Genomic DNA, 13,741 nt, shown 5'->3' with positions numbered 1-13,741 from the left:
ATTGGTAATTGTCAGGACCATTTGTCTCTGACTTCTGCTGCTGAGAATTCTTCTGCAGTTTTCCTTTTTATCAGTGCAGATAAAATCTTTGCTAAATTATAAACTTTGAATAACTTCATCTTGTACTTCTTCATTGTTGGTTCTGTTTCACGGTTGTCTTTCACTGCAACAATAAATTCATTGTAATTCCACAGCATTTTCAAATTAAGTTGTTTAAGTTTAAATGCGTGTAATTTAAAATGGAGTTTAGGGCATGAGCTGCTTAGCTGCTGTTGGTCGACTGCACTGGTATTGTGGAAGGAACTGATGGTGTTTTACAAAATAAAACCATGGGGGGTAATGGTACAATCCTATAATGTTATCCTATTTCCCATTTTGAAGACACTTTTGTTTACCATGTAGTTGCCAGCATGGCATAACAGTATGTTGTATCCTATTCTAAAGACAAGTTAGAGGCAGAAAATCAGTAAGAAGAAGTAGACTATATTCTTCCTTTCCAAGGACTGAATTCAATCCTAGTTTGTTTTCATTTAAAGCAGAATTGTTACCTTGTCAACCTCCCTGGGATTTGGACAGAAACCTCCAAATGTGTGGAACTGCTATTCAAAATGAAATTGTCCTGGGCTATGTGATTACCTTTCCAAATGTTCTGATAAAGAGAATAGATGCTGTCAACAGCATCTGTGACTTCTAGACGTGTGAATTTTGTTTGGGATGAATGTTGTTGTTCATCTCCCTCCTCACCCCTGATTTTGAATTGCTTGTGAACACCATCAGTTTTGTAATAGAATGAAAACCTTGAGCCTTAAGTCTTTTTTCAGGAAGGAGCATTATTCTTACAGGGTTGACTTAGAGAATACACAAATACATCTTTCCATGCTCATGATGGACATCTCCTTTTGGCAATTTTAATTAAGACTTCCCTTAGATACCACTAGATAAGAAGTGGATACACTCATGTATTAAGGAATGGGTAGCCTGAAACACTAATAACTGAAGTTTTTTGTGCTTGTGCTTTTGCTTTTTAGAAGCCCATATGTAGTTCCGGTTGACCAATCCCCCCCAGATGTATTAATGTATCGGTGCTTTAGAAAAGATGAAAAAAAAGTTAAGTTGCACAAAGAGTGAATAAATTAAAAATAATTGTATAAAACAAAAAGCCCAAATTCATAAATAACTGCAGGTAGTTCATAAATTCATAAATTATTCCAGCTTCTCCACGTATGTTTATGCTTGTGGACATTCCAGCAAAGTTAGTGTTAAAATGCTTGTTTCTTTTCTGTTGCTGATGACAGATCTACTTAACTGGGAAAAACAGACCTCTGTGAAGGTGAAAACAAGAAGCTGTCAGTGCACAAAGTACTGTCAAAAGCAGAATGGGCAAGATTTTCATATAATGGTTCACCAGTGTATTTAATGGGGTCATAGTCTTTTCTAGCATCAATTAATGAAGATTGTTTTTTCCTCTAGACTTAGCCTGCAGATGGTAAAATAATTGAGACAAGAATGAAATTGCCACTATTATTAATAGAAGGGTTTTTTAGTTTCTGTTTTCCTTTTCAAGTTGCTATGCTTGCTTCAGGAGAACATGTACATTGAGAGTGATTTCCATTCCTTCCATCATGGTAGTTTTTCCCAACATTAATTAATGAAAACTAAATTCAGTGGCAACTTCACAAATTACTTGGGTTCACAAATTACTTGGGAATAAAAATGTGAAAGAGGAGGTATTTCCCCATTTATCTCAGAGACTTTAACATTAAAGTCTTTAAAAATCATTTAAATATGGTCCTTGGCAACTCCCTCATTGCTGATCATTTTAGTGGAGTTGTTTAGGCAAAGAATTTACCTATCTGGCCTTTATGAGAAACAAATGGACAGTCAGTGATGGACATCATGATCACTGCTAGAGGTAGGTGAATGTTTAATAGGGTCTTCAAACCCTATGAAGAGTCACCAGCAATCTGACCACTGGAGTAAGATATGGAAATGTTGCAGTGGCTCTTTATTTAAGTAACAAGATGTTATATGGTAATATATGAAGTGGGAGTATGGAGACTGACATAAGTCTACTAGAAATTAGATTCATCCAATGGAACATCTTCCTGATTTTATCTCACTAAATTAAGATTACTGTAATTTTTAAGTGCTGTGGGAGAATCAGGTATGTTTAAGGTACTTTGCATTTGCAGAACTCTGGTTGAGAACTGGGTTGCTCATAAAATTAAGAATCAACTTGTCAAGTATGCAATCAAGTGTGTGTAGGTTTTGCTTTGTTTCACTCTGTGGGGTGGTGGTGCTTAAGTCATATTTTAGCTCAGTACATGATGCAGTGATGCTGGTGGTCATTCTATTTATGTTGGTGTTTGTGTTGTGCTCCTGGCAGCTGAATATCCAGGAAAACATGTTACATTTTGCTCTCTGTTTCTTGAACTGTTGGCCTCACATTGTCGATGGTTAGCCATAGTTATCCATGAAGTAACCATGCAGTCAACTATTTTAGCGGTGCTTGCAATTACAGTATTAGTGATAAACGTGCATGTTGTTCTAAGAGAAAGAATGAGGTTTATGAGAGGTATCATCATACAAAATGCAGGGAACCTCTGTTGTAGGAGGTGATATTCCGTAACCAAGTTTTTGTTAACCAGTTTTGAATACTGCAGGTCATTATACTGTTGTCTTAAAAAGATGTTATATGAAGTGCTTACTTGCTCCTCTGTTTTGTTTGTTTGTTTTGCATTAAAAAAATAGTATGCATATTTAACAGCGTATAAGAAAATCCATTCAAGAAGAAAAAAGTCAAAGCAAACAAAAGCTTCGGACTGACCACTGAACTTCAGGGCATTGACTTGCTGCTATTTAGGGACAAAAAAAAACAACGACTCAAGTAGTTTTCTGAACTCAATGGCCATTTTCATTTTAGGAGTTTTAAGAATATGCTTACATTTAAAATCAAACCTTTTTCAAATACTAAAGATTTGTCTGGTCTGTCTGCAGCTGTCAGGTTACTTGGCTTGGTTTGTTTAAATTGGAGATCTGCAAAGTAAGGATTAGTCTGATTAATCTGGAAGGTAAGGATTTCCTCTCTGTACGCTTAAGCCTGCCAGATCTGGTCCAGGGCAGTTCTGGGCACTGATGTCATATACTTTAGGTGTCATATTTTAGCAACTGTTGATTAACACTTTTTCCTGTCAGCAAGCTGGACACATTTGTCAGTGAGAAAGTGGTGGGAAAAGAAATGACCACTTCTCGTCGTGCTGTCACATCTCCAAACAGTTGCGATATTAAGCTCTGCTTTCCTCACACACAGTATGCAGAATGAACGAGGCTGTTTTAGAAGGACTTCTGTTTTTATAGTTAACCGAGCTTTGAAATAGTCTCCTAAATCATCCTTGCCAATAACATTAACTACCCTTTTGCTGGTAGTCAGAGATTATTCTACAGTAAGTTAAAGGGTAACTCATCTTCTTTTGTGATGACAGGAAACATGGAGGGATGTAAAAGATAATGGCTAATTCAAAGCAGATCACTCCACTCTGCTTCTGGAAATCCATCAACTCCATTCAAACACAGATTAAAAATTTTGCAACAAACTTCGAAAGCTCTTTCCCTTTCGCTGCCTCAGTAAATTGTTATCTGGGGGAGGATGATGCAGATGCCCTTGAATTATGATGCCTTTCATTACAAAGGGGTGAATTGCACATCAGCCTGGCATTCAGAAGGCTGCAGGATTCAACCACTGTGCTTTTTTTTTTGTGTGCTTAAAAAGAAGGTAAAAGATGGATGCAAAATGGACAAGTGATGTGGTATTAAGGAAAGGTCTTTATCCTACCTTCTCATTTTGCAGAAACAAGCACCTGAAAATGCATCATTGAAAAATGTACTCATGCAGAGATGAGTCATCCCAGCTGTAAGGCTGGAGCTCGTATTGAGGTGACGGGGCAGGTAGAGCAGCAGAACAGCAGGTGAATTGATCCTTGAGTAAACACCTGTGTTTGCTTTTTGGTTTATTTTCTTTTCAAAGACAGCTGCAGCAAAAGAACAAGGAAAATCTGATGTAATAGCAAGCCATAGAAGGATATTTCAGAGGGGTGATTTTTCTTAGAAACAAGCTGTACCTAGCTCTCTTCACTTGACAGTTCCATCCATACTTCCTTGTTCATCACTTGACGTTGCTTCTGATATGCAGAAGCTAGTTGTTTTGCCTGACAGCCAAGTAGTTGTTGTTGCTGTCTGCTTCAGAGAAATTGGGTGTACAATTGGCTGGCGGGTTTATAGTAAATGGGGTTACATCAGGCTGGCGGCCAGTCACTAGTATAGTTCTCCAGGACTCTGTTTTAGGGCCAGTTCTCTTCGGTGTTTTCTATGAAGGATCTGGATGCCAGACTAGAATGCATACTAAACAAGTTTGCAGATGATACTAAATTAGCTTAGTATTTAAATTAGCTAAATTAGCTGTTGAGAGGTCTTGACAAAGAGAGATCTCTCTAGAGAGAGATCATGACAAATTAGAGGACTGGGCAGTCACCAACTACATGAAATGTAGCAAGAGCAAGTGCTGTTTTCTGCCCCTGGGATGGGGCAATCCTGGGTGTACACACAGACTGGGGGATGAGAGGCTGGAGAGCAGCTCCATGGGAAGGTATCCAGGGGGATCTGGGCAACAGCAAGTTGAACACAAGTCACCAGTGTGCCCTGGCAGCTAAAAGGGACAACTGCATCATGGAGTGCATCAAGCATATCATGTCTGACGGCACAGCACCTCTCGCTGGTTGAGGGAAGGGGTTGTCCTGCTCTGCGCTGGTATGGCCTCACCTCAAGCACTGTGTGCAGTTTTGGGTGCCACAGTGTAAGAAAGACTTAAAACTATTAGAGTGTGCACTAAGGAGGGCAACAACAATGATGAAAGTTCTAGAGGGGATGACATCAAGAGCAGCTGAAGACACTTGGCTTGTTCTTCTTGGAGAAGAGAAGGCTGAGTCTATGAAGTGATGTTGTTTACTGTGTATGCAGAGGTGTGACCAACAAAGCATTTCTACTGAGTGTGGACCTGGTCTAGATCAAGATCGTTACCCTTGATTTTCTTGCAACGTAATACTTCTGGCAAGACCAAGTAAAGCACATGAAAATTCAGGCTCAAACTCCTTGCTCATGGGGAAACTTGGTGATGAAAAGGCTGGCTGGAGACAGGAGAAACCTACTTTAAGTCTCTAAAACACCTTGTAAAACACCGTGTCCAAGACAAAATTTAAGAGGAGACACCTGTTCTGAGAAGCTCCCTTTGGAGGTAGATGCGGAGTCCAGATGCTTCTCTTACAGCAACTCTTAATCTTTGAGTACAGTAGTAATTTACTTAGGCAGCGTTTAGATATGATAGTCACGGACACTATAAAAAAAACTATGAAGTAGAATGTTTTTGCTATGCAATGATTATAATTACTCACAACTCTTGATACGTATCATGTGGCATGAACCATTTTTAATTTCCTGAGAACAATGCAACTTAAGATATCTTTCTTCATCAGGTTGTTTGATTTATTAGAAAACTGCAGGATCCATGTATCAAAAACTCTGTTACTGATCATTGTGCATCATTCCTACTGTGAAAAAGAGGGAAACATGGTAGCTTGTGAGTGTTAAAATGCAAACATTTTAACATGCTATACATCTCTATCAGCTCTGCCAAAGATAAATAAAAATTCAATGCCATCCCTTCACAGTCATTGTAAAACAGAATGGGAGTTGTATTATTTAAGTGGTTCCACTGCTACCACATGCAAAAGAGATTTATTGAAAATAGGGGAAAAAACACTAATGAAATAAAAAGATTTACATTAAAAAGCATTATTACAGTGTAGCTATACTGTTTAACAAATGCCTTAAAGAAAACTATACGATGTGCCAACAAATTTATGTTGAGTTTTTGTTTCTTTGCAAGCTGATTGACAGTGGTGAAATTAATTTTAAAATAGATGTATTTCCAGTATAAGTAAAAGTTTTACCAAAGAAATTTGTTTGACTTATCCCTTACAAATTCAAAATGTTGTTACTTGAGAATGAAGCAGTTCTCTTTGGTTCCAGAATGTTAAATGATTGGAAGGGGGGAAAAGGGAGGACTTATTTTTATGATTATTTTTAAAGGTGGTAGGAAATAAGATAACCACTAAGTTTTCTACAAATGTTATGACAAACTCTGCTGCCTTCAGAGGGCTTGGACCAATCCTTATGACTCATCCTCTTTAATAAATAAGTAGTAAATCCCTGAATGAGCACATCAACAAATGTTCATCCATTTTAGGATAAATCAGGGAAGGATACATTGTGAAAAGTATCTATTGGCTGAAAAGCTTATAGCTGTTTACAAAAACATACCAATCACTTGTTTTATTAGTGAAGACGTACACTTGCTTTTTTTTCCAGATAGTATGCCTACATTTTTCTGACTTGCAGTGTAGTTGAGGTGTTTAACAGTAGCTTTCATGATTTATGGCTTGCTGAGTGACATTTTATTTCCTATTCAAGGTAGTAACAGCTCAGATTTTTCAGCTAATCACTTCTGTAAGTAACACTGATGCACTGGATATTTATAGAGCAATTTTCAGGCCAGGGTCTTTTGAGATATTCAAATTACCAAGAAAACCATGTGGACAAACACAACCTGGTGCATGCAGATATATATGAGTCAGAGAAGATTAAAGAAGGAGGCTGTAGCTGTAATGTCTAGACTGGCATTTGTAACTTCTAATACACTGCTAATGTGGGTCTGTTTTTTCAAACAGAGGTGTTCAAAGGGAGCTTAAGGTCTATTATGAATTTTCCCCTTGTGATTGAAGTGAAATAACTTTGGATAGGATCAAGCTTTGTAGATTTTAGCTGCAAAACTCCCATTAGCTCAATCTCACCTTTTGTGTTGGTTTTGAGACCCTGTCAGAATTTCATTTGGCTTGTGGAGTGCAGTAAGTTCATTGAGGAAATAAAGAGTTTTAGAAACCACAATTGCTCATGTAATCATATGGTAAGCAAGCTGTCAAGACAAGTGCCCATGCCCAAAGACACTGTAGTTTATGGCCCTGCATTCATGATTAGGTTTAATTTCTTAATAAAAAAAAAATAAAAAATTAAATGTAGTTTAGAGGAAAACACTGTGGTGTCAGATGATTAGTGGTGGAATGAAAAGACGTGCTCTTACTGGAAATCAAGTGCTTTCCTCTGATTTGAAGGCATACAGTGATGAATATGATGCTGCCAACGTGCATTTTTTGCTGTTAGGCTTGGAAATATAAGAACACTTGAGCTATGTATATAGATGCTTTAGAATGAAAACAGTGTAGGTATACGAGGAGAGATGAAGAGACTTGTTCATGCAGTGAAAAATAACAAGAACTTGAAAGAACAGGTTATCGTCAGAGTTGGGAGCTTTTGCACATTGGGATTTCTTATGTGGAAATGAGTAACCTACATGATGGGATTCTGGTTGCTGAGCTGGCGTCACAGTTACTAGTCAAAAAGTGTCACAGTGGAATGGATGTCCGATGAGGAGTTAGGAAACATGGTTTCCTTGTCGTTTCAGTTGTTGGCCAAATCTCTACTGTTTCACCCTTTGTTTCTTCCCTTATTGTATGGAGATAGAGATCTAATATCATAAAAGCTCTTTGTGGTATGCGAATGGGAATGCACTGAACATAGGAAATAAAGGCTCTTAGTTCTAGTAAACTAAATATCACAATTGCCTTGTTTGCTATTTTCAAGCACTGCTGTAACTTTTATTTTTATTTTTTTACAATTTCAGCGTATAGTTTATTGGAAAATCAAGTCTTTGTTTCTTTTCCCTGATATTTCTCATCACTTTTATCATGTGAAACTGAAACATTGGGAATACTGGAGAAAGATAAATGCTGTCAATTCACTCTTTCATTGGTTTAACTAGAACTCTCTTGGGTATTACTTCCATTTAGAAGAATCAGTACTTGTACTTGTGTCTGTTGTAAAATAGTGTTTGTTTAAAGGCAGAATTCCAAATACATTTGTTGGCTTTTCTCCTGAAACATGACTGTAACAGGGACACGGATACCTTAGAGAGCTAAATATCCTGCAGTCTGTTTTGCTACTGATGTGCATACATAATTTCCACTGACAGTAATGGGAGTTACATGTGTATAGAAAGCAAAACAGACCCTTAAAAAATGTTGGTTGAGTAATAAAACCTAGCCTCAAAACAGCATGGAAGTAGAGTGGGAAGGTGAGTTTTTTTTTAAGTTGCTTTCTCTTTAACTTAACTTTACTTCACAAATGTTGCCTTAATATTATTTTTGTGGATTCACTCCTGATTTATTATGGCGTGAGAGGTAAGACAAGGTCCATGTGGAATAGGTAGGCAGAAAATAACTTCTAAATATATTTCCTCTAAAGAGAATGAGGGTGAAAACTCAAGAGGTCGGAAAAGGTTTCCCCTTTCCCGCTCCCATAATAATTAGAAAAGTTTTCTTATTCGGTGTTTGTATGGTACGCTAGCTGCCATGCTGATGTGATGCTGGTTATTTTTTGCGTATTAGCAAGTAGTGTGGGCTCTGTTCTGCCGAGGCTGCGTGCACAGCTGCACTCACCGCAGTACCCATAGGGGTGCACAGAGCCCTGTGCAGCTGCAGTACTGACACCGCAGTACCGCATGCTGACTGCGGGGAAGGAGCTTGGCTGTCCTTAGCTGTGGCAGTGCACGAGGACTGGGCTTTGTGCCCTGCTCCAGACATGGGAGCTGCTCCGCCTGCAAGTCACAGAAGAAAACGTTAAGCTTCTGTTCAGTCAGACAAACCAGTGGTCCTGTATCCCAGCAGCATCCAGTGTCAAAATGAAAAACTGCCTATGCCGGTGTGTTTATTGGGAACTTTGCTGTATTTTACACACCGTATGTTACTGTGAGTGTTGTAAACAAGAAACGTTACTGCTTTGAGTGCTGTCAGGATTTTCACTGTTTTTCTTGAGCTTCAAATGAAAAGGGAGAGGCAAATTCCTGGATAGTTAGACCTGGCAATCTGTAGTCTGTTCTCTAATTAAATTCTCTGCAACCAGTATGTTTTCATTCTTAATCAATGGACATTTGTCCTCAGAAGTAACTAACCCTGTGGAGTATAAGAAAGGTTAAAACTGTTGGGAAATCTCAATGTTACACAAAAGACATACAAAATCAAATTGTCCTATTTCAAAATAGTTGAACATCATGGCATCTTAATAAAAGGAGTGCTAGAATATGTTCTCCTAATAAACCTCTGTAAAACCTCTAAAAATAACTACACAGATATATTCTAAGTTGATTAGCAGTAATTGAACTGACTTAATGTAGTTGGATGATGTCATGTATAATATTCCTCTAAAGTAATTTCTGTAGACAAGCCATTTGAAGTCCTCTTGCAGCCAGCAGAAACATCTTCATGTTGCTAAACTGAGTGCTCAGACTAAAGCACTCAGCAGGAGAGCTCTGACATCTGCCTGGTTTATCTTGTTGCTTTGAGTTACTGTAGCTTGCCTGCTAGAAGCAGCTTTGCAGTGACAAATATCCCATCCGTGTTTCAGTGGAAATGTGGAAACTATATAATTGTGTAACACTTGTATAAGACCTTCTAGTTGTAGAATAATATTAGAATAAGAAGTGTTAAAGACAGATAGAACCTTTAGAAAAATCTGGTTTTAAAGTTCCTCTGCTGTATGTATTTCCAGTGTTCCCTCCAACTTGGTTCACCCTGTTCCATGCGATGAGGATGTTCCACAGTCTAATGTAGAAGAAAGCTTGGAAAATTATTTTCCTGTGTTTGTCTTGCTTTTGCTCATGTATTTCCTTGCATCTCTGCCCTTGTGTTTTAACAACCCTTAAAAGCTTGGAAAGATGGTTTTGCAGGGTGGTGTGTGTTTATTTTGTTTTTCATTTTGTTTTGATTTGTTTTCTGAGGGCTGAGACCTCCATAACTGATTTTAGTATTCAGAATGTGGCACAGAGCATAAATGTGGTTTCTCCGGAAAGAAATTGCTCTGTCCTTCCTCTGAGCCTTTTCTGTTTACTGACCTAGGTTGTTTGAATTTAGAAGGGACTCTGAGTTTCTCTTCATCAGCTCCATGTTATTGACAGTTGTCCTCTTTGTGCCAAGGGTACTGGGGCATTGGTTGTTTTGGGTGTTTTTTGACTGGGTCACCAGTATGTCTATTACTGAATATTCATTTTGCTGGTACAATGGAGAAATTCAACTGTCCAAGACTTGCAGCTGCTGTCCCACTCTACCATATCTAAAGGTCAGAAGCAATACCTTGTGAGCAAACTTGATAATTTTGCTGATATTTCTGAAACTACAGGACTGTTACAATTATTGTTTTTGTTGTTCAGAAGGGTTGGCTGGTGATTCAGTCAAGCACTGATGTGCATATCCTGTCAGAAATTTGCACTAACCTCCTGAAACTGTCAAAGTGCCAAAGGCACTGTTAGTTGCAGTGCTGCCCTTAATCGGGAGGCCTGGTAATTCCAGGGCTGCGGCTTCTGTTCCTGTTTTATTAAGTATCAACAGCTAATAGCATGCTTGCTTAGTACTAGTTGATTCTTTAAATGATAGCTTATGGGGGCAGAGAATGTATCCTATAGATGAGGGGAAGACCCATTAACCTCACCTTCAGTAAAGCCATTTCAGGAGTGGACTACAGCATGCTCACATTTTGCCACTTTCCCATTTAGCCTTTGAGGAGATTTCCTCTTTCACTTGCATGCTGTTTTGCCAACTGTCCAAGATTGCCTACCCAGAGCACTTGGCAATTCTGTTTTCCCAGAGGGCTCAGGATGTGTTTTTCTGGCTCCTGCTGGAGAAAGGACCTAGCTAGCTGAACAGATACTCCTTTAAAAACCTCTGTTCTCTGTGTGCTTAAGTGACGTATTACTGGTGACCTTCTGCAGAGTCAGATACGTGTCTTACAGGTTTGAAGAGCTCCTGGTGAAAGCCACCACCTTCCTAGGAGTGGAATGCCAGTAGGAAAAGGATTGACAGATTTTGGAGTCGTTCTGTCTCAAAGACAAGTCTCAGTCATTCAAATCAAGATTGAACCTATAGTGTTTCCAGAAAGGCTCACAATGCCATTTCTATGTGCAACAGTGCACTCTATTCATCAAGGAAGTGACCGCAGAAATGTGTACCCAGCTGTCTCCGTATCAGTACCATCTATGCATAGCAGCTGCTGATGTTTGTGATGATCGCTTCCTATCAGACCCTTCTTATTTTGGTGGAAAAGTACCAGAAAATCTTGGAACTCAGGAACACCTAAGAGCATGACTCAAAACTACTTCAGTAATACCACTGTTGCACTGCCTTAATCTGTGAAATTTAAGCCAGCAGTGGATGATGCTCATCACGCAGCAGGGGACTGTGCAGTTTGCCCTGTGGTCCTTGTCTTTGGCCATCCCCTGCTGCAGCCCTGGTCTCCGGTCGCTTAGCCCAGAGCAGCTGCGGGACCCCACAGAGACTGGGTTGTTTCCAGGCGCTGCGTAGGGGCAAGGCACTCACATCTCCTTTACTCGCTCAGGAGATGCTCATGGTGCTCCCTGAGGAGCATGTCCTGGCCATTAGCAGCTATCATCTGAGCAAAGTCCTGCTCTAATGCCTTTTTTTTTTTAAATACTATCTTTGTATCTACTTTCATAGAGATTTTTTTTTTATTCTTCTTATTGTACAATTTTACAAGACTTACAGCAAGAGAAAATACAATATCATGGCCAGGGCTTTAATCTATTATTTATTAGACCTCAGTTAAATGAGGTGCCTGTGACAAAGCAGGGTGTGTGGTTTTGGTTAAGTCCCCTAGGTCCTCTGGTATGCACTGTATTAGGACTGTCAATGCAAAGCACTCTTAGAGAGGAACTTGTGTTTGGATCATAACCCCCTTACTGCTTCCAGCTCTTCGTTGTAAAGGAAATTATATCCTTAAAGGCACAGTTTGTTGATGGATTAGGTCTGTACTGCAGGCATCTGTTAGAGATTTTACCTGCTGGATGTACATTTTATAGTAAAACCCATTTAGATAGTCCTTAACCTCTGTGTCCCAGTTCTCCAGGTGTAATATGGGGATAAGGTTCTTGAAAACTCCAGGCAGCAGTGGGGCTAAATACAGTAAAACATGGTGAGACCATTTAGTAGTGCAGTGAAGGGGTGGGGTTCTGTAAGGAGGGGATTCACATTTATATTTTTAAGAACTTGGTAAGAGTGATCCACATGGAAACCACACCATGTAATTTGTGTTTGTTATTAAATTAGAACCTTTTGCAAGGCAGAAACCTCTTTCATTTTAGAATACCTTATAACTGTTGTAAAACTGTACATTCACTATCCTGTGCTTTTCTGCTTGGGCAAGTAAATATTTATCAGCCTAGTGTTTGAAATGCTTACTTTTGTCCTAAATCAGATGTTACAAAAAGAGTGTAAGTAAAGTGAAAAGAATCGCAAGAAATATGCAATATTACAACTTTGTTTACAGTACCAAACAAATATGACTGCATAAACAAACATGACTGCGTATTTTCTTACTGTTGATCTGATACTAAACCATAGGAGAAGTTAGCCAACTGGCATGAAAATGTGCTCTTTATGCTGTTGGGGTTTGGACAGGAGGAAATGTGGACTAGGAGATGTTGGAGAGTGATTGTGGGAGGGTATCTTGGCCACCAGAGTGGCAATACCCCATCAAATACTTGCCAGACCCAAAGGGGAAATAGATTTTTTTCAGGCACATTCTTTAAGACATCTTTAAGACATCTTTAAATGAATGTGCCTTCTTTGAGAGCAGAAGTAGCATACTGAATACTTACTTACAGGGGACTCTTGGGGGTGTTTGTTTAAGCTCAGATTTTTTTTTTTTTTTTTTTTTTTTTCCAATCAGCTGGCAATGTCTGCAACCAAAGGAAAATGAAGCGATCTAGCTGGCAGTGCTAGGTGATCCTGGAGGCCACTCTAAGTTTTTCCAAGTAGTTGTTAGAGCTCCCAGTACAGGCTTTGCTTCCCAAGCTATTGAGGCTGTCCCTGTTAGATCAGTGACTTGCAACAGTGATCAGTACCTTAGACTTCCTGTTTGCATGATTTCCTTACAGGAGGTAGACTTTATTTCTAAGCACTGATAAAATCAGGGCTCGATTGCTAGGCTTCCAATCTATATAGATGTCAGCCATGTCCTGGTAGAATACATTCATTTTCTATGGTGTTTAGGTTGATACTAGAATGTCTTTAGTGCACCTCGCATGTTGTCCTGACAAAAATCTAATTATTAATTTGCTTTGGCTACATTTCCTATTACTAATATTCAATAGGTAGCAACAAAATATCATGTTCCTTAATTTTCACTGTTTTTATTTTTTGTTGTTGTCGTCATCATTCGATCCCTGATTTTGTGAACAGCTGTAGTAGTTGTTCTTACCTGAAGGACTTGGAAGCGCTGCATTTACATTTGTTACAAATTTAGTTCAGAAATAAGAACTTAAAAAAGAGTTCAGCAGCATTTTTTCTGTAATGTTCTTCAGAATGTATAGGAAAATACAGACAAAAAACATTGATGATAGAAAACTTAGGGAATAATTATACTGAAGTAGTATGTACTGAGCAGACAGACGCTGTTCTATATAGGCATAATAAGAGGTTTTGTGTATTTGTGGCCACCTAACTATACAGCAATATCTTTTGTATGATATGCTACTAATTGCAATAACCTAAGAGTTTTAAGAAAAGTA

General features: G+C 38.8%; 1 protein-coding gene across 7 annotated transcripts in view; it reads left to right on the top strand.

Moving 5' to 3' along the window:
• The window catches only part of RET (ret proto-oncogene), a 272,365-nt gene that overhangs the window by 199,261 nt on the left and 59,363 nt on the right, over window positions 1-13,741 (top strand). Inside the window, exon 1 of one of the 7 annotated variants that reach the window (XM_084525430.1) lies at window positions 1,873-1,912. The exons of the other annotated variants lie outside the window; for them this stretch is intronic. Within the exon in view, the coding sequence (XP_084381556.1) occupies window positions 1,888-1,912 (25 nt within the window). The 5' untranslated portion in view covers window positions 1,873-1,887. Of the gene's footprint in view, window positions 1-1,872; window positions 1,913-13,741 lie in introns of those variants that run through there. 7 annotated transcript variants of the gene reach the window in all.

The sequence above is a fragment of the Aythya ferina genome, assembly GCF_964211825.1.
Source record: "Aythya ferina genome assembly, chromosome: 7".
NCBI lineage: Eukaryota > Metazoa > Chordata > Aves > Anseriformes > Anatidae > Aythya > Aythya ferina.
The sequence above is the reverse complement of the archived record's forward strand: the minus strand, read 5'-3'. Positions and strand labels throughout refer to the sequence as shown.